Source organism: Notothenia coriiceps, unplaced genomic scaffold (genome assembly GCF_000735185.1).
Source record: "Notothenia coriiceps isolate Sejong01 unplaced genomic scaffold, NC01 NC01_scaffold00037246, whole genome shotgun sequence".
NCBI lineage: Eukaryota > Metazoa > Chordata > Actinopteri > Perciformes > Nototheniidae > Notothenia > Notothenia coriiceps.
The window spans coordinates 23,726,003-23,747,671 of record NW_011369947.1 but is presented as its reverse complement, the minus strand read 5'-3'; the positions used below and the strand labels follow the sequence as shown (position 1 = coordinate 23,747,671).

At 41.2% G+C, this 21,669-nt stretch overlaps 2 protein-coding genes across 2 annotated transcripts in view; both read right to left on the bottom strand.

The window, feature by feature from the left end:
- LOC104966533 (cortactin-binding protein 2-like) overlaps positions 1 to 20,522 on the bottom strand; it is a 25,369-nt gene extending 4,847 nt beyond the window's left edge. Inside the window, exons 1-11 of the mRNA XM_010795717.1 lie at positions 20,362 to 20,522; positions 13,720 to 13,923; positions 12,901 to 13,311; positions 7,057 to 7,210; positions 5,291 to 5,390; positions 4,568 to 4,720; positions 3,898 to 4,070; positions 3,285 to 3,463; positions 2,395 to 2,637; positions 803 to 854; positions 303 to 357 (exon numbers count right to left, since the gene is read on the bottom strand). Coding sequence (XP_010794019.1) covers positions 303 to 357; positions 803 to 854; positions 2,395 to 2,637; positions 3,285 to 3,463; positions 3,898 to 4,070; positions 4,568 to 4,720; positions 5,291 to 5,390; positions 7,057 to 7,210; positions 12,901 to 13,311; positions 13,720 to 13,923; positions 20,362 to 20,522 — 1,885 coding nt within the window. The remainder of the gene's footprint in view (positions 1 to 302; positions 358 to 802; positions 855 to 2,394; positions 2,638 to 3,284; positions 3,464 to 3,897; positions 4,071 to 4,567; positions 4,721 to 5,290; positions 5,391 to 7,056; positions 7,211 to 12,900; positions 13,312 to 13,719; positions 13,924 to 20,361) is intronic.
- otofa (otoferlin a) overlaps positions 1 to 21,669 on the bottom strand; it is a 934,066-nt gene that overhangs the window by 178,441 nt on the left and 733,956 nt on the right. The window lies entirely within an intron of this gene.

Genomic DNA, 21,669 nt, shown 5'->3' with positions numbered 1-21,669 from the left:
TATTGTATATATATATATATATATATATATATATATATATATATATATACATATCTTTATATATCTTTGTTAGTGTATTCTGGATTGGGGGAAACGGTATTTCGATCTCTCTGTCTGAACACACAAACTGGAAGATTGACAATACAGTTGACTTTGATACCTGACGTGTAACTCAGCACCATTAAGTCAAACGTTACATATTGTGCTGTTGACATTAAGCCAGTCCAAGTTTCTAGATTTAAACATGTGAGAAATGTCTCTGGTAAAACAACAAATCATCTTCAGGAGTGTCTGAGTCTCACCCTCTCTGAAGGAGCCTCCGGAGCTCNTGCCTGTCTGGCCATCGTAATCGGACTCCTTGAAGATCCACAAATCCTTAAATTTCTGACCGGATTAGTGTAGTGTATTGTGTAGTTTATTTATGGCATCCCGTTGGGTTTAACGTCATCTGAACAGGACATCGCACGCTCACTGCTTGATAGCGCGCGAAGGTCCGTTTACGCCGGTTGCTAAGCAACATCGTTATGGGGAAATGCAAGTCTGCGTCCAAATGGTTGGAAGATAAGGAGGAAAGACAATCAATACTGTATATAGTCAATGTGAGGTCAAGTGTGTCGCCAAGGTAACCGGTTAAAACTCAAAGTGGCGATGAGGTCTTCAAATGTATGGAAAGGGTCTTAAAAAAGCTCTTAAAAGGTTTTACATTTGACTTCAGGATTCCTGCGTATACCCTGGACACTCCTTATGCCGGCTGGGAAGCACCTCATGAAAAATACAAAGAAAGAATGAAATAAAAACATACTGATCTATATTGTGTTTCCCCTAAATCTGCTGCAGAGATTGACAGGTACCTGCTGGAGTTTAGGGGCGGGACCTTCCCTCTGTCGGCCATCAGCTCCTATAAAGGAAGAGGAGAAGGAGGAGGAAGAGGAGGAGGAGGAGGAGGTGGAGGAGGGAGGAAGGGGCGGGACAGTGGGAAGCTGAGGCGCTCCAACACCAGCCCCCGGAAGAAGGGAGGGACCCCAAACTGGAGCTCCGGAGGCTCCTTCAGAGAGGGTGAGACTCAGACACTCCTGAAGATGATTTGTTTTACCAGAGACATTTCTCACATGTTTAAATCTGGAANTTTAGCGAAAATGAAGGATATTAAAAAGTATTAAAGGGCATTTTCCAAGGTGTTACATTTTGTAGCTTGTTTTCAATAAGTATATCAATCGTCAAAAGACTCTTTTGACGATTGATATACTTATTGAAAACAAGCTACAAAATGTAACACCTTGGAAAATGCCCTTTAATACTTTTTAATATCCTTCATTTTCGCTAAATTGATTTATCAACTTTTAATACTTTTTAAGACCCCGCGGACCCCCCGAGTGTCCTTTGCTTTCGGTACTTTAAGCACACTTTGATGCTATTACTTTTGGATTTTTACTGAAGTTAGATGTGGAATAGGGACATTTACAAGTAAAAAAGTACAAGTAGTAAGTAGTGGTATTAATACTCTGTCTGCAGCTAAATTACTTACATTTTGAAGTTGGGACTTTAAAAGACTAACAAATGAATGTCATAGTAAGTAACTATACAAGACTCATAAGAGCCAGAAAGGAAATCATAAAATATGTACAGCCTGCAATAGATGAGAGAACACGAGTCCCTTCTGGGTAAAAATGACAGCTCCGCCCACTTTTGGGGGAAAATAACGCTGTCATTTGAACGGCGGTCAATTCAAATTCTGAAGTTTTTGCCAATCCGGTCAGAAATTTAAGGATTTGTGGATCTTCCAGGAGTCAGATTACGATGGCCAGTCAGGCAAACAATTACATTAAGCCATTGGAAATCGACGATCGGGCTCGATATATGGTTCCATTAAAATCAGTAGGCGATCGATGTCCATAGATGAGAGTCAAATCTAGCTGGCGAAATTACAGCCTCGCCTACTGATTTGAATTTAACCATATATCGAGCCCGATCGTCGATTGCAAATGATTGAATGTAATTGTTTGCCTGACTGGCCATCGCAATCGGGCTCTTTGAAGATCAGAAAGTCCACGGTAACTTCAGAATTTGTATGTTGTTTTCCCCCAAAAGTGGGCGGAGCCGTACTTTTTGAAAGGAAGTGACTCATTTATAAAAAAATCTAAAAACCTGTATGTCAAAAGTAAAAGAAATAAAAGTTTGTACAGAAATATATATAAAAAAGCACTGAATGCCCGAAAAAATGTAGTCTGTCATCAAAATAAAATCACAACAAATGCATTATGTGCACTAAAAAAGCTCAGTTTGTACCAGAGTATTTGTACACAGTAGTATAAATACTTTTCTCCGCCTGCAGCTGCACTTTGAATGAAGGACTTCTTCGTGTACCCGAGTATTTGTACACAGTATTATAAGTACTTGTTCTCACCGTGTCTGGGCAGAGGGCAGCCCTGCAGCACGGCCTTGTTGACGAGGATGCTGAGAGCCGCCTTCACCACGGCCTGTTGCCCGGCGCTGAGACAAGTGTTGCTAAGAGACGGTCTCTGCGACGACGTTGAGGATGTAGAGGTGGTTGTCGAGGAGCGTCTGGCCGTTACCCGGGCGATAACAGCTTCCTCCACGCGGGGGACGACCACGGCGTTCCAGAGCCGGGACAGCCACCTGAACACACAGATATATATAAACGTTATTAAAAAGGTCAGAAAAAAGTTTAAGTATAGTTTATAAATAATGTGGAAATATATATAAAATGTACAAAAATAAATAGATATAATCGTATCATTTTTTTGTATTTAAATAGTTTGTATGTCAACATAAGAATAGCAGTTAATCATTTTATTAGTCATAATATAGTATGTTAAAAATGTTTGTTTAAAAAAGATAATAAATGTACACTATGCAATAAAACTATGTAAGAAAATAAGAATTCATACTTTGTATAAAATATGTCGTTATAATATGTCAAAATATAAAGATAATTAAAATGTCGAATTTACTATAATGTAAAGTTTAATTTGCCGCAAAAAATCATCAAGAAGTCATGGTAAAAAAAGATTGAAAAAGATGCTTACTATGCCAAAAAATACTTGAAAACATTTGAATTATGCCACAAAAAAACATTTACTAAGTTTAGTTTGTGATTGAGAAAACTCTTAACATGTCTCTGGATCTTACAATAAACCAAAAATATCTTAAAGTATGAACTGGTCGCCAACTATAACAACTTTAAGAAGATACGAATGGGTCGGGACAGGAGTGACATGTTCCATCTGTGCTGGTTGTGTTTACAGGATGCATCAGAGACTCACCTGATGACGGCATGTGTGCTGCCGGGCAGAACAGGACAGGACAGGAAGAGCTGGGGACCAATCAGAGCCTCAGGGGTCCCGAGACGAGACAGACAGGCGTTCAGCTGCTGCCACACGTCCCTCACCCACAATACAGAGCTCTGAAGGGGGGAGGAGGGGGAGGGGAGACAGGACCCCGTCTATAGGAGAGAGGAGAGGTTTTTAAAATCCCTTTCATTAAACTATTGCACTTTCAGCCATTTTGACCTCATCCCTTGAGGGAAGGAAACAACAAACAGAAATAAAATACAGAAAACACACAGCCAATAAACAATCATGAGAGGAGGAAAGAGGAGAGAGGACAGGAGAGGAGAGAGGAGAGGAGAGAGGACAGGAGAGAAGAGAGGAGAGAGGAAAGAGGAGAGAGGAGAGAGGAGAGAGGAAAGAGGAAAGAGGACAGGAGAGGAGAGGAGAGAGGAAAGAGGAGAGAGGAGAGAGGAGAGAGGAAAGAGAAGAGAGGAAGGAGAGGAGATAGGAGAGAGGAGAGGATGTATCTGTTCTGCTGATTTACTAACAATGAAAACTCAACAGCAGGGAACATCTGTCCTCTGCATCTGGACCCCCCCCCCCTCACCTTGTGGATCAGCTTCCTGCGGAGGTGTCTTCCCAGCATGCCTTGCAGCGGCTCCTGATCCCAGCGCAGCGTCACCCAGCGGAAATGCTGCTGCAGCCTCAGCTCGGGGCCCTGGAGGCGGGGCCTCGACAGCGTGCCAATCAGGAAGCTGCTCTCAGAGAAGTGGTGCGGACCTGAGGGGGGGGGGGGTTAATAATAACCTGGTCACTATCCATGTTTTATGCTCTAAAACTCACCCCTTTTTCCCATCTTTCATCAAACTCTCTGTTATTTTCTCCTTTTCTTACATTTCATTTACTAGATTCTTCCATTGTCAGTTGATTACATTACATTGCATTTAGCATACCTTTTTGATTATCTGGTTTTATAAGATGACATTTAGATGCAATATAACTTAAAGTCACATCCGTTAGAGAAGGACGTTATGCCGTCAACAAACCGCCAACATACGATAATGTGCAGGTGCAAGTACGAGTGAAAGGATACCTGCAGTCGAACCTGTGTTCATCTGAATATGTGATATTAGCAGCAGTGTATTAATGTGTATATGTGATATATGATGTACCTCTATTAATGTGTATATTAGATATTAGCAGCAGTAGTACCTGTATTAATGTGTATATGTGATATATGATGTATTCATCTGTATAGTATATATTAGTAGTAGTACCTGTGTTCAGATGTAGCGGAGCCCCAGACCCCCGGCTGTCCAGGCTGAGGCAGAGATCTCCCATCAGGCCGCTGAGAGACGAGGCTCTCTCCAGACCCTCGAGCAGAACCAACACACAGCGAGAGCCAGACCCCCCCGCAGGCACCAGGAAACCTGCAAAGGAGGAGAGGACGTGTTATGATCGATGAGATGATGGCGTCATATTTTCTACGTCATATTTTACATGTTTTGTGACGTTTTCAGTGACTTTGAGACTGATTAGTAAACTTGTGTGTGTGTGTGTGTGTGTGTGTGTGTGTGTGTGTGTGTGTGTGTGTGTGTGTGTGTGTGTGTGTGTGTGTGTGTGTGTGTGTGTGTGTGTGTGTGTGTGTGTGTGTGTGTGTGTGTGTGTGTGTGTGTGTGTGTGTGTGTGTGTGTGTGTGTGTGTGTGTGTGTGTGTGTGTGTGTGTGTGTGTGTGTGTGTGTGTGTGTGTGTGGTTGTGTGTGTGTGTGTGTGTGTGTGTGTGTGTGTGTGTGTGTGTGTGTGTGTGTGTGTGTGTGTGTGTGTGTGTGTGTGTGTGTGAGTGTGTGTGTGTGTGTGTGTGTGTGTGTGTGTGTGTGTGTGTGTGTGTGTGTGTGTGTGTGTGTGAGAGTCAGTGTGTGTGTGTGTGTGTGTGAGTCAGTGTGTGTGTGTGTGTGTGTGTGTGTGTGTGTGTGTGTGTGTGTGTGTGTGTGTGTGTGTACCACAGCTGATGAAGGTCTCCAGCAGCTGCTCTTTGGTCAGACTCTCGTCGACCTCCACCCTCACCACGTCACAGCCGAGCCCCCCCACATCCTGCTTTGACTGGAGGAGAGAGAGAGAGGAAGAGGAGGAAGAGGAAGAGGAAGAGAGGTGAGACGGGAGCACGTTGCCATGGAAACAAAGGAAGTCTACTACTACTACTATTACTACAGTTGTGCAGCGGGAGGAGAATGTGAATGAGAGGAAGCTGCTAGATCTCTCCTCTATTTCTGTATAACTGCTGAAATGTATCAGTATAACACATATACACAATTATAGGTTATTAATAAAACATTCATACTAATTAATTAATTAAAAATAAATTAACATGTTAAGTCCCTTAGCTGGCTTCTTTGTACTAACTACATATTATTCCTATAACAGATCCTACTCCCTTCTCTTACCTCCTTCATACTGTTTAAAAAAACATTGTGAGATTATTATATAGAATATCAATGAAACAAAAGACAGTTAATCCCTCTGAGTCCTAAGTGATGGCCACAATACCGGATCATAACTTTTATTTATTTATTTATCTGACCGTCGTGAAACATGCAGGCTTGTTCAATTGGAATAAAATCAATGGGAGAAAATATGAATTGTATGAACAGTGTTTAGATTTTGTGAGTGAGTTATCCCGACCTGTAGATGCACCGAAGCAGAATGGATTTTCCTCTGCTTAAGTTATGTATGAAAGTATTCATGATAATCAAAACAAATACTGACATGCAAATAATGTTGTGTGCAAGGCCTGGAAGTCCTATTTTTATTGCATTTGTAGAATGTATTTAAATGTACATATGCCTAGATAGTATCCCTGTCAAATAAATAAAGACACTACTTTTGATTAATTCAATTCGCTTATGGGAGCAGGTGAGGAAGAATTTGCCCTGTATTCTATGATGTTTTAAAGGTGAGGTATCATGCTATTGTTAGGCAATAGCATAGGTCTCAGATGTTTAAGAATATATAAAAAACATGTCTATGAAGTGTTTTGCTCAAAATACCAAACAGATCACCCATTCTAGCCATGCCTCATATCCCTCTATTTCACTTCCTGTTTCAAAAGTGCTGATTTGGGGTATAAAGCTTAAAAAACAAAAGAGGAGGGGTCTGAGCTCATGCGGGACCCGGCAGCTACTGTCTAAACTAAATGCTGCCGTGATGAAACGCCATATCATGGATTATCAAGGATTCTCTCTGAAACAGTATGGAGCTCAAAGGCTTTCTCTCTTGCCGGTTATACCACAAGGTGAGTTCCTTTTTACTTCCTGCTTCTTCACACACATGCTCTCCAGTACAGGTTAGCTCTGAGTGTTAGCGATGCTAATGTAAACACCGACCATATTACGTCCAAAACAGTCGGGCATTGTTTCTGATAGCAACGTTTCTGATAGGGCCGTGGGTCCACATTTCAGATATTACGTCATATCGGACGCAAATCTGGATCAGCTCCGTTGTTCCCCCGTTTTTAGAGATTTGGGTACGGAGGAAAAGAGATAGGGTTTTATTTTCTGACGCTGCGTGAGTTATGTATAAAAGACATCAAAAAGTGCATTTTGCATGATAGGTCCCCTTTAAAGGTTTTATTGGTAGCTATTAGTGGAACATGTCACTTCCATGTTGATGTTTCTCTCATTTGCATTTGAGATGGATATTTATCTTATGTATGTATTTCTCCATCATTAAAGGCCTTAAAGCTTCCTGGATGAGCGTTTAGTGAACGCACCTTGATGCAGCGAGCCACCAGGTTGGCGATGAACTCCAGACAGCTGCCCTCCAGCCCGTGGAAGATCAGGTTTCCATACTGCTCCACCTGAGAGAGGACAGGGGGGGTTAGTGGATCCAGAACTAGTCCTGCACTGTTATCTGTTTTATTTGTTCTATGTCCTATACAGTGGCGGTTCTAGAACATTTGACATGCGGGGGCAAAGGGGGGGCTAGAGGTCATGCCAGGGTGGCGTGGGAGGGCGGACCGTACGTGGTATTTTATACTGTATAACCTATNGGGGGGGGGCTGTGACATCATCAGGAAGTGAGGATGTGAGCAGGTAGGCTTTTATCCTCAAACCAGCTTCCAGTAATCATTCCCCCACCTGATTAACTCTGGGATGTCGAGCTTTGATTTCCCAGAACAGCTTCTTATTACAGACAGGTTTTTCTGGAGCTGCATCGTATTAATTATTCCTGTGTGAAAGAGACTTTTGTAAATCCTATCGTCTTCTCTGGTCTTTTGAAATGCAGGTGTATAGCGTTTAAAGAAAGATAGCGCTTGTAGTTCTGCGAGGAAAATAGGTCACACCTAGAGGAATTTGCTTTTGGAGCCATTTCAAATGTGGTTCAGTTTGATCAGCGGAAGTCTTTATGATCACAAATCAATGGAGCAAGCTTCCTTTTGCAGCAGCTTCTCTTTGTTTCTGCACCAGACTCTGTCCTCACTGCCCACAGACTGCAACACACACAGTATGTGACGCACAATGTGCAAACACCTTGTGAGTGCATAGGCTGCTATAGTATGTTTAAATGATGGGGGGATCAGAGCCCCCTGCCTGTGAAATTGCATATGAGCTATTCAAGGAGCACGGGATATTATTTAATAACTTTAATAACCTACTTCAGATTGGCAATCAGTATGATGTGGTGTGTGTGTGTGTGTGCGTGTGTGTGTGTGTGTGTGTGTGTGTGTGTGTGTGTGTGTGTGTGTGTGTGTGGGCTTGTGTGTGTGTTTGTTTGTCTATGTTTGTGTGTGTGTGTGTGTGAGTGTCTGTGTGCATGTGTGTGTGTGTGTGTGTGTGCGTTTGTATGTGTGCGTGTGTGTGTGCGTGTGCGTGTGTGTGTGCGTGTCTGTGTGTGTGTGTGCGTGTGTGTGTGTGTGTGTGTGTGTGTGTGTGTGTGTGTGTGTGTGTGTGTGCGCGCGGGCACGTGTCAAAACAGGCCGTGAGTAATGCAGCCTGGGGTTCACTCTCCCTGTGGAACATTCAGAGAAACACACACACACACACACACACACACACACACACACACACACACACACACACACACACACACACACACACACACACACACACACACACACACACACTAAACCTATGGAGTGACATAGTTCTTCACTTAACCCAAATTCAGTCATGGGGAATGGGAACATTTGGCCTGACATAAAGACACACATACTCAGCCATGCTTAAATCCTCGCTCTCACACAAACATGAAACATGCATATTAATCTGAAGGTGGTTTGGATAGTGTCTCACCCATGAAAGAAAAGCCTCCCATGGTGCTGCATTCAGTGTTTAGTAGAGCGTGGAATCGTCCAAACCTCAGAGAAAAAGCAATTCTAGGTGTGAGATGTGAGAAATATGGCAGGCAAATTGTGAGACTGCTGCAGAAAATACAGATGTGGGTTGCAGGCGGCATGCATTATTTCAGAGGCTGCTGTCTCTGCAGATGATTCCTTTAAGCAGTGATGCACAGAACTTAACATCAGGCATCACTAATAGGCAATAAGTGTTACGATTTTCACCTGGCAGCTGATTCGGATAAGACTTGAAAGTAGATTTTAAGACAAGTAACCAGAGCAGTAAGCATTTCAAAAGCCACAGGGGTAAAATTAGTCATTTGTCAAGGTTCATTCAGAACTGTGCTGCTACCCCTAAATACATTTCCAAATGCAAGTGTAGAACGTTGCGCTCTAATGGTGAGAACATTGGCGTATCTTTATGCAATATTGCTTATAGGCTGAGTTTATTGTTCAGCAACATGAAAACACAGGCGCTCACAATGATTAATAATAAAGATAATGTTATAGCAAATGACATAGACACTATACATGCGTACCTGAAAGCATCTGCAGTATATAAAGAATGTATTTCTAAAAGTACGTATAGGAAATAATGCAATATAAAGATTCAAAAAGCAATATGATTTCAAAAACCCTGCTCATATGGTCATTATGTCTGCATCTCAATTATTAATGAGGGCTTCCATTAGCAGACGGAGATGGCTGTGTTCACACCTTTTTTCAAACCTGATTTACAGCTAATTACAAATGGCCACCATGGAACATAAATCTAGCGCCTCTCTAGAGACTCATTGTGTCCTCAGTGGCATTACGGCACTTCCACTAACAGGCCTGCCATCACTATACCGTATGAAGTGGGAGAAATAATGGCTTATAATGAATGGTAAATATCTGAAAATATATATAACTTTGGTGATAGTATATGTCCCTGTTTGTTATTAAGTGAATGTATTCATAAACATCTTCAAGTGATTGCAAATGGAACTAAGTCTGTAAATAATTCAGTCAAATTCACTCTTTTGCACTATTCTGTGATACTTAACGCTGTTACACGGCTTAGTTGAATACTAGATGCTGATTGGTCAATTCCAAACATGTGGTCTGCTCTTCTATGTTAACAGACTGCTGCTAAGGATAAAAGACTGTTGCTAGGATAACAGACTGTTGCTAAGGATAACAAATTGTTGCTAAGGATAACAGACTGTTACTAAGGATAACAGACTGTTGCTAGGGATAACAGACCATTGCCATGATCAAGGGACTGTGTGCAGTCATATCAATACGCAAAAAAAAGTTCCGTCATTTTAACGTCAGCTGTGTTTTTCCATTGAAACACCATGGGATAGATTTCTAATATTTATTTGTATATTTATAGAGAGAACAAAGATGTGAATTGAGGATGGCTAAACTGTCCCCAGAACAGAAAAGAGAAAAAGAACAAGAAAACAAAAAGAAAAGGAAATATGTTCAAGTACAGATAACTGGACGATAGACAAAACATAAGAAGACAGACAGGAAGTAACTTAAGGTTTATTTAGATTATCGTGCAATACGCAGAATAATTAGCAATGAGCCGGTCAATAATGAAAAAATACAAAACCGTCAGGGTAAGCACCTCTTTGTATATAATGATCTGATACAACATTTATTCTTGATTCAGTACATAGTTGTGTAATTTGTCCATCTACTCCAGTGCAATGCACTCTAATAAAGGCACTGTGGGAAATTATAGCATGAAGACTATAAAATGTGGTCGTGGTTTTCATAGAAATTGCTTTTACAAGTGGAATCAAATTGATTATTTATTCCCAGGCTTATATAAACTGTCTGGTGTTTGTTTGCATACATCTGGCTTCTACTGTGCTGCACAATACTCTGCAGTCAGACACTGAAGGCAGTCTGTGCTGTGGTACAGTGGGCAGACAGACAGAGAGACAGAGAGACAGACAGACAGACAGACAGACAGACAGACAGAGAGATAGATAGATAGATAGATAGATAGATAGATAGATAGAGAGACAGATAGACAGACAGACAGACAGACAGACAGACAGACAGAGAGACAGACAGAGAGAACAGACAGACAGAGAGAGAGAACAGACAGACAGACAGAGAGAACAGACAGACAGACAGAGAGACAGACAGACAGACAGAGAGAACAGACAGACAGACAGACAGAGAGACAGACAGACAGACAGACAGACAGACAGACAGACAGACAGAACAGACTATTAAACAGAGAGAAGGAGAGAGGAAAGAGAGTGAGGATGGATTGGGAGAGAGAGAGAAAAATGGCTGCATGGAGCCACAGAGGGCTGCAATATACTGGGATTGTATTGTGCTGAAATTGGTGGTAATGGCAGGACATATATCAGCTTGACACATTCACTGTTACAACTCTTACACACACACACACCACTCACACACACACACACACACACACACACACACACACACACACACACACACACAGACTTTAAAGTTTGCCATCAGAATTACAAATGGGGTTTCTCTGCATGGCTGTCCAGGAATATGTCGCTATTCCTATATTCAAAAATGATCACTTTCCCAATTACTAGACAGGGGTGGAAGAGGTACTTACAGTAAGAAGAATTACCAATGCATGGCAGTCAAAATACCTTTACTGGATGTGTCAAATGTAAGAGTACTCATTCTGCAGGAAAAATCTGGATTTGTATTTACTCAACTAAATGGACTATTTAATTATGTTAGACTACAAACCAACAACTAAACAAACATTTCAGCAGCTTCCATAGCATTCAATTGGAATACTCAAGTTAAGCACAAGTACTTCATTATTGTACTAAAGTAGAATACTTAGTAAATGTACTTAGTTACGTTCAACCACTGTCACCAGATATGAAAACTATTCTCTGCCCAGCTGTTCTCTAAATAGTTGTATACAGTACATTCATCCCTATATCTGTCTATCTGCCTGTCTATACCTAGCCTGTAGACACACACACACACACACACACCAGAGTCAGTAGTGTGTGTAGATGCTCCAGATGGAAGGATGGCCTCCTCTCACCGATCATTGCCCACGGCTGCTCCCTCTTTCTCTCTCTCTGCATCAGCTATCTGTGATTAGAAGCACGCCTCAAGGGAAACACACACACACACACACACACACACACACACAGACTTTCTTACAGTATGGAAGCTTTTTGGCACACACACATAGACACGTTTGTGCTTATACGCTGAATGCCCATACAAAAGCACCACAGAGTGAGTACGTGAACACACACTTTGTCCTGTGCCCTCTGCGTGTCTCGGCCCGTCTATCAGACACGAAGATGACGGTTAATTGGACGATATGTAAATTATGCAGGGTATGTAATTAGGGGCTCTCCATAATGCATGACGGTGAGTCCATTCAGTCAGCTCTTTGTCCGCCGATGAGGAAATATTGTGTTTTGAATGTTGAGACAAGACCGCACAACACCATGAAGCAAAGATTAGGCTTGCTGTTGGAGGCAATTAACCAAAGTGGTGATTAACCATGTATATATGAAATATTCATTGGATGATTACCATGAGGAATTAGGTATGTTGGTAGGCATGAGCAGCGTATCAGTTTCAGATCCACATGGATCAGCTTTAATAGAATATTACAACAGTGTTTAGTCTGGCCTCCAGCAGAACACTTCAGGACATGGATCCGTAGATACTGTTCACTGACGGCATTTTCTTTATGTCCAAGGGAAATACACAACTAAAGGCTGAGAGAAATAGCACTGAGTATGGATGGTTGCTATTCATTTAACTGAAGGAAAGAAGGAAAGAAAAATTCAGATTTTAAGAAAATGCTCCTTTTGTCTGAGGAATATAATAGAAAGATAATTGATTCACAGTTCATACTTCGTATTGTAAAGTGTTGAACATGTTATGTTTATTTCTAAGGATTTCGATCTCTTCACACAACTGTTGCCTGGCAACATCAGTGTCAGGACCTCGACACAAACTGATGAACCCAAATGCACGACCCAGAGACAAAGTATTGAATATTTATTTATACAGTTCAGGTAATAATAATAATAATAATAAATTCGATTTATAAAGCACCTTTCATTCCTCACAGCAATCCCAAGGTGCTACAGGAGGCATAATAAAAACAAACAAAATAAACAAAAGTTTAATCAAAAGCTTTTTTAAAAAGAAAAGTTTTTAAGCCTTTCTTGAAGGCGTCAGTGGTCTGTGGAGTCCTCAGGTGGTCTGGGAGGGAATTCCACAGGTGAGGAGCAGCTGCACAGAAAGCCCGATCCCCCATTGTGCGGAGTTTGGTCCTCGGGGGGGCGAAGCCGATGGTTGGTTGTGGAGCGGAGGTTGTGTGTGGAGGTTTGTGATTTGAGAAGTTCCTTCAGGTATGGAGGAGCGTTCCCGTGGATGCATTGATGGGTCAGTAGTGCGATCTTGTATTCGCTCCTGAATGAGACAGGAAGCCAGTGGAGGGAATGAAGGACGGGTGTGATGTGGCTGTATTTTCTCACCCTCATCAGGATCCTAGCGGCACTGTTCTGTACATATTGGAGCTTCTGAATGCTCCCGCTAGGAGTCCCGATGAGGAGAGCGTTGCAGTAATCGAGCCTTGAGGAGACAAAGGCATGGACCAGTTGTTCAGCACCTGACAGGGAGAGTGTGGGACGGAGTTTTGCAATGTTCCTGAGGGTGTTAGAAGGAGGTTTTGCACAGGTTGTTTGACTGTGGGTGTCAAAGGTCAGATGTCGGTCCAAATCTAACACCCAGGGTGGTATGTGTGGAGAGGGGGTATGTTTTGTCCAGAAAAGGTAATGTGGGTTATGGGGGATGACTGACCTGGTTGGTGTGCCAACTAAATAGCTTCTGTTTTGGAGCTATTTAGTTGCAGTAAGTTTCTCGCATCCAGAACTTTATTCTCCCTCAATGCAGGTGTTAGGATGTTTCATGGGAGCGGTGACGGATGATGGGTGACAGTGAGGATGCATGTGGGGGATAGAGCTGTCTTTATTAGAGCTGTGTGTCATCCAGTGTAGCCAATGGAATGATAACTTTCCTGCTGGCTGGATGACACGGCCAAGGGGAAGAGTGTACCAAATGGTGAACAGATTGGCCGAGGACCGGCGACCCTTGAGGACCCACAGGTGGACAGGGGTGTGCCTGGACCTCGCACCTCCCAAGGGGAGACGTACTCTGTTTTCAGACAGGTAGGACTGGAACCAGCTCAGGCGGAGACGAGAGTCCGATGGTGTCGAGGCGCTGGATAAGGAGGATGTTATGGTCGACAGCTGTCGAATGCTGCAGTCAGATCCAGGAGGATGAGGAGAGATGGGATCCAGTTCAGCTTGCCATCAACAGGTCGGTTTGTGACCCTGACCAGAGCTGTTTCGTGCTAGTGGGCGGAAACGAAACCGGACTGGGAATTTTTCAAAGAGGCCTTTTAATTGTAGAGTAGGTGGGTAATGCCTCTAAAGAATAGGGGTGGAAATAACGAAAGCGTAAGACAAAAGAGGACGTTAATAAAAAACTTAAGCCTGAGAAAATAAACAAACATACAAAACCTGACATGAGAGAAGCAATCCTTTGCCGGTTGAGGCTTGGCACGGCCATTCGGAGGAAACAAACAAGAAGAACTGACACAGGGACAGGGAGAGACAGGACTATTTAACATGAGGTGAGTGGGAACAAGTGGAANNGGTGTAGGGAGGGCACAGGGTTAGGAGGTCAAACTGAAATGCAACACCCACAAAATGTATTCAAATCCCTGATTTGATCGTGAGGATATACACTGTGAGGCAGAAAGAAGTTGACATCACATTAACACACATTCTCGTCCGAGGGGCCAAAGGAGGTCAAATGATTTTCAGAAGGTTAATTCAAAAAGGTTTTGATGAATGAATATACCTGAATAAAAGAAAGCAAACACACAGTGACATGTTCGCAAACAGAAATCTAAAAAGCAAACAAAAAAGGGACGAAAGCTGATGACTCGGATTTAACAACAGCCACCTGCTGGATTCATATTTATTGAAACAGATGTCCCAATCAACCTGAGATCAAGTGAAGGCCTTGTACATGTCAAAATGTTCAAGAAAATAAGCATAAGACAATAAGAAACATGAGTTGTTTAACATTTAGAAAAACTAGTTGGGTATCAATAATGAACGTTAAGAAGAACTTTACCATTTAGTCCATATGTTTTGAACACAGACTTGAACAATTGTAATTTATTATTACAGGGTTAAAAGACATGAGAACACATCTGGAAAGATAATGTTATTTCCATGGCTGTGTTGTAGAGTCTAGCTAACGCAAGCTTGACACCGAACCTCTTGTTTTGACCTTGCAGGGAAGAAACACAGACTTAGTGTATTATCTACAATGTCATTCAAAACATCTGTCAAGCACTGCAGGTGTATTTAAACTGTATTCAGGGTTACATTTTGAGGCTGTTGAGCGGAGAAAACGTTATTAAAAAAATAATTCAGACAATCTGCTCATTTACAATGGATTTTTGCTTTTCTGTTTTGAATACTTTTATGTCACCTATACCGCTAGAATCCGGTCCTCCTATATTTTCAATGTGCTGAGTTTCATGCTCCAAGTCCAAATATGTCCCTTTTTTTTATTTGGATAATCATGTAATATTTATACTCGATAAACAAAAGAAGGAAAACAAACTCCTAAGACAGTAACCCTGGGGTGTGGAATTATACAGTAAACAATGAAAATATAGTTACCATGTCTTAATTGACTTCCGGCAGTTTGCCAAGGCATGCGTTGCGAGATGTCAGACGAAATTAGTGGGAGGACACCCGCGCTGATATGACCACGCCGCAGGTTTTGGAATCCTACAACAGCATCGTAAATCCTCCACAAGAACACCAAACAGTGAGAATTGTTGTCTAAGAATCCCACTCGGCTTCAGTTTAGAGCGTGTAATGTGTGAAAACATGCGTTTGCAAGTGTGTGGGAGATGTGAATCAGTGCAACTACTGTCCAAAAGTCTGGGGGATGTTGTTGTTGTTGCTACTGTTACAGTTTTTCAGGGGTCATTACTCTCCTCTTGGCTGTTGCTGCAACAGAGACTTGACTTGAAGCATTTTGAAAAGTAGAAAAGCGCTCATGACATGTTCCCTGGCAAATTAGGGCCAGTTTAGTTAAAAGCAAATATATAATTATAGAGCAATACAGGGTAACATTTAAAGAAAAAAACTTGAAAAATATTAAAGATTAAAGTCATTACCTAGAAAGTTCAGATATTCTTTGAAATTGAGTAGGAAAATTGGCTAGAAATAATCCCAAATTTACTTAGAGATAAATATTTTAGGACATTATAGAGTAAGGTTATTCTCTCAGCTAAGGTCACAAACTTACAAGATGTTTTGGGGGGGAATTTTCATCCAAAAACAACATCTTTTTTTATTTTTGTTTTGGACCGTTAGACATCACACAACATTTCTTGAAATCATAAAACTATGGGCTTTTTTTGGTTGATTTAAGGATTTATCAATGAAACGAGAAATTAATCAGCAAATTAATTTACGTAAAAAAAGTAGCTTAATTTCTTTTAAAGGAATATGTGCAGATGCCAACCCCATTCCTTACAAATTGTACTCTATATATCACATTAACAATTATATTTCCGACTTATAATGTTATGCATAATCCCAGAGCAGGCCCCTCCTCCTTATTGTGCTGTGAAGGTCGTTCAGGGATTCAAGGTTTATCTAAGCTGTCTAAATTCCTAAATGTAACCATTCTGCTTGAAACTAATACACACAATACACTTACTGTGAATGTGCTCAGAGTCGATGCTTTTTCCTCAAAATGTAATGGAGCAAATGAGTTGCATATGAATGTAATTTGTTCAGATACAGTTGAAGTGCCAGCTTTCATTGGAGCTACTTTCCATTACACACGGAGAATTAGATCACAAAGAATAGAGAGAGAACGTGAAAAGAGCAGAGGAAAAAGTCATTCAATATGACCTCATCAGGAGGAAGAAGCCGACTTTTTTTGCTTTTAATGCTGATTCAACTCACCATGGAGGACTGTTTGCAATATTTGCTGCTCTTGTAGCACATGAATAAAATGACATATTCCAAGTTTTACTCATGAAGGATGAAATATACTTTTGTTCATGAATCAATTCTTGTTGGCACGTGTTGTGTCAACTTTCAAGCTTTCTTTATCTCTCCATTGAGACCTTCCTTAATGGCCACCATAAGAGGGCATTTAACTTCTTGGCAAGGCTCTCTGATTATTGTCGGAGGCGGCAGTGCCACGCGTCAGAATGAGTTTGAATCATTAAAACAGCAAAGAAGATGAATGGAGGTCAAACACTCAGGTCACCGCCTCTTAATCATTCCCTCGGAACATAAATCTTTTCAGGAGAAGAAAAAGAAAATAAGATTTTTTTTAAATGTGATTTTTCAGCTGGATAATAAAAACCCAAAAAAAAGAAAAACTTTAGGGATGAGAGAAGATTAAAACAATGATCTTTATTCAAAAGATTCCACAGATATTTTTCATTCTGTCTTATTGTAGCCAAAAACCTTAGTACACAGATTTTAAGTCCCTATTACATAATCAAAGCACGCTTAAAATCTGTTCAAATAACACAGCATATGAAAGGTTGTTTTCATAGCACCAGGGCTCATTTCTGGGGGAAGTGAGCTTCACATGAAGGTAATAAATGGAGTTTCCTTTTTGAAATCCACTCTACGCCGACCTGAGTGGATGACAACCCCTGATAAGGTTAAACAAATACCACAGCCTATCCGCTTCAGCCCACAGAGCTACTGGAACTCAAAAACAGTGCACACACACTTACTGCACACACACACACACACCAAGTGAATCCCAGTGCTGAGCCACCATCTGCCTCCATCTGTAACTGGTTGTATTCGCTGCTGCTTTCTAAAAGCAGTTCTGATATAGGCAACAGTCACTGCAAATCTCTGTTGACATGTTCAAAGTGTGTTTGTGGAATAAAGCAAACAGTAAAATAAAGAGTACCCACACTTAGTATACAACTTAGTTTAGGACTTTTAAGCAAATGAAGATAAGAATCTAAAACTACGTATATTAGCTACACCAGTCAGTATTTTAACTAATGCATTTCTTTTTCTTTTTTTTGAACCTACTTAAGTGGACTGTGATTCATAATAATCCACCTTCTTTTCCCCTTTGAATACCATATATTTTTTGAACTATTTAAGTTTTAGTTGACTGTAAATAATGGGTAATGGTCTTTTTTTTGTATATGGGCGAAAAGTCAAGATATCACCAAACTCATTGAAATAAATCTTCTTGGCACAATGAAAATCGCTACCGATAACATCCAATGGTTGGGAAGATTTTCCAGAAAAAAACAATCACATCAACCCCATCGTGGGGCAAGAGAAAAGGTCAGGGGTCCCCAAAGTCCATAGGTTTCATCTACGTGTGAAAATGAAGGTCTATACAAAATGTTGTGGCAATCATCCAATAATATTTGATATATATTGGTCTGGAAGAAAGTGTTGACCAGCAGACCAATTTTGCTACCAATAGAGCCATGTAACTAGAATGGTTGAAAATGATTAATTTTGTCTTAATGTACTTACTTACTACAATGGCTAAAGAGATCCAGATGTTTTCTTTGTGATACCTTCTTGGTGTAAGTGTTGTAAAACGCTTTCTCAGGAATATTAGCCAGGGCAAAAAAGTGGCAGGAGACACGATGGAAAACATTGAAACGTGACATTTTGTCAGCTGGCAGTCCTACCGATCCCAACCTCTTTATGAACTATCACCTTGTTGAGAAGCACTCTGATTTGGCAATGAGAAAGTCAGAAAAAGGAAGGGAGGGAGGAGGGGCAGAGTTTTCCTCACAAAGCCTGGAGCTGTGACTGTGAGAGAAGACTGTTACGCTATCTTCACACAACCCCCTAGACCGAGGAGGGATTTTATCTCTCGGTCCTCTGGGACTGGAAAAGGCAATAGAAGGTTATTTCCTGAGAAGTCAAGTTAGAGGAAGTGAGGGAAAGAAGAAAAATAGGGGAGAAAGCAGTGGGTGAAAAGGCTTTTTCTGAGTTCCAGCATGGGAAATGAACAGGAGGAAAGGAAACAACCCAAAGCAACAAAAACACAAAGAAACAACAAAACACAAGCCATCGCGGTAACCCTCCGTCCCACCTCTTCACACTGCGGTTTCCACAACAAAAACACCCGTTCGGCTTCTTAGGCGGCTTTGGTCCGGCCTCGGTGAGAGAAATACAGCACATAAAGCATTTGGAGACTTTAATGTCCTGCCTCCTTCATACGCAGCTCTTTCCTTAGTCAAAGCCACACCGAACAAACAGGTATCAAAGGGAAGGTGGGAGGCATCACTTTTGATTGAACAGGAGAGCACAAAGAGAGAAAAAAGCCTTCACAGAGGACCCTGCTCTGGATCTGGGTCAGGCAGGGGTTTTGTCGATCGTCTTCTTAGAGACGCTGGATTCAAAGAGGATAATTCTGTAGTTGATAATTAGTGACGGTGTGGTTTTGATGAAGCTTCACAGATTAGAAGACATGTGCTAACTGGTACAACATTATCAAACCAAACTCCTACAATTTTGTATCTTATTTTATCTGCGTTGGTTTGACCATTGAAATGCTTTTGCTGTCCGTTCTTGTTTATATTTACCAACAAAAAGCTAATATGAAGACTTGTGCAGATGTAAGCTGTAGCCCTTAGCTGAAGCTGTTAGCAGTAGCTAGGTAGCGATAGACGACAGCTTCGATAAAGATTTACCAGAACCTCAAATTTTTTGTTAAAACCTCTGAAAAGTATGGTTATTGGTTATCTTACTATAACAACTTTGGGTAGAGTTCGGTGTTTGATAAGCCGTCAAAGATACAAATCCACACAACAGCTAAGTCTGCTAACGTCTAATATTTTCACACGACTGTTTCCACTTTCACTTGGCTTGCAGTTGCTTTGCCTAAATGCAAACAGTTTGAACCCACTTTTAGAAGTATCCATGTTTTATTCCAGGAGAAAAAACATGTTATGACTAAAAAGATACACTTCAAGTGGGTGAAGGTTTATTCATGGTAAATCTCAATTTGGACTTAATAGGTGGAAGAATATGATACCTCACAGTTTACATATTGCTGTCGATCACTCCTTAACATTATGCAGGGCCAGTTTTTGTAAAGAGTACATGTCCCCCCTTTGATTAGCAAACATGTTGTAAACTCTGGGCCAAAAATACGACCTTACAAATTCCCCCTTGAGGTTTTTTTGTAGATAAAGATTTGATGTAAACTTCTTGTGACTGATTGTGTCACTTGATCTTAGGCTGTAGCCACTTTGTCAAACAAAGCTTATCTTCTATCTTAAAACTGGACAAAGGAATACAGTCAGTGAGAAAAGAACTACAAAACACCGCCATAAATATTGTATAACAGCCATGAGTGCCCCAAAACGGTGACGACATTCACTATCAAAGAACTTATCTATGTTCTCGGGATTTATTTAGTATCGAATTTAACTATGGTTGAAAATGTCACATGGGGAATGATTCTGAAATGCTTGATAAAGAATACCAGGCTATTTTTTGCACCACATTTTAATTTTTTCTGCTGAAGAGCTCAAAGAAATACTCTACAGTTCAGAATATTCCCATGTGGTAGAACTGGTGTAGGCCGAGCGTCTATGAGAATATGTTCCACCACATTCCCCCTTTCCAAATCACCTCACACCTCCCCTCTGCCATATCGAAGCGAGGGTGACTTTGAGCAGGAGATTTACCGTTGCTGGCAGTGGCGGCGAAGAAGATGACAGCGTGCTGTCTCTCTCCTCGTTCATCAGAGAGAAAAATGGACTGGGAGCTGTTGGGCGCGGACAGGACTAAACCATCCATCTCGGGCTGTAATTATGCACCGCCACACGTCTTGTTGTCTTTCTTCCCACTGTGCTGGGACCGCGAGACGGACTGGGTTTACGTTATGGGTCACCTCTTTTTCCAAACACAACATGAACTCCTCCCCTCTGCATAACTGATCGGTCATTAATTAGATAATAGAGGGGGAAAATGGATATGATGGATGTATCTCAGCTCTAATTACCTGGCCCAGTGATATCTATTACAGGGTGAAGTTCATGTCTTGTGCGGGACTGCAAGTAATTATCGATAAACTAGTCAATGGATTCAATATTTAGTGAACAAAATGTTTGGAAAAAGCAAAACAAGTCAAATGTATAATCCCAGAGCACATGTTGACAGCTAATAAATTACTTGTTGTGTCCAAAACCAAAATACATCTCATCTACAATGACATAAAACAAAGGAAAAGCATCACATTCTAACATTTTAGGAGCTGTATCAACCATACTGTATGTTTGACCTTATATCCTTTTAAAGTGACTTTAACTGCTCAAAACTGTTTCTGATGATTGATTAATAAATGTAAGATTTTCTCAATATTTCTTTTTAGTTTGTTGTGTAATAAGTAAGTCTAAGAAAGTCTTAGCTTTGCTTTTTCTTGAAAACATATCCCATAATGTATCCACATTGCTCTCTTGTGACATTTTCCTTTTTGTCTTTGAAAAATTACCTATTTTTATAAGATGCATTGAGGGGCAGTGCACACAAACACCTCCCTTGCCTGGCCCCATATCCCTCATGTATACTGTACTGTATGTGACAAGAGGCTTTAAAGACTCCTCGACGAGCACTTTTTACAAGGCTGAGACACTGCACTGCTTCACGAGGCCTCCGCCTCTGCACACATTGCCTCGTCTGTGGCCCCATTCATCGGTGCAGGCTTACCAGCCATTTATATGTCTTCTGTCACACTTTGGAGGAATTTTCCATATGTTCGATGTGTGATTCTGGAGTTGTCAGTTAACAGAAAAAAGGGACGGAAAGGGTTCTTTTGCACGGCTGCTTTTTTTCACACAAACCCGGCTTATAGTTTGTTTCACGCGAACAATGAGCAGACACCGTGCGGAGGCAGACAAAGGCCCAAGTCAAACTGTATAGGAATTTAAATAGAGCAATCCCATAG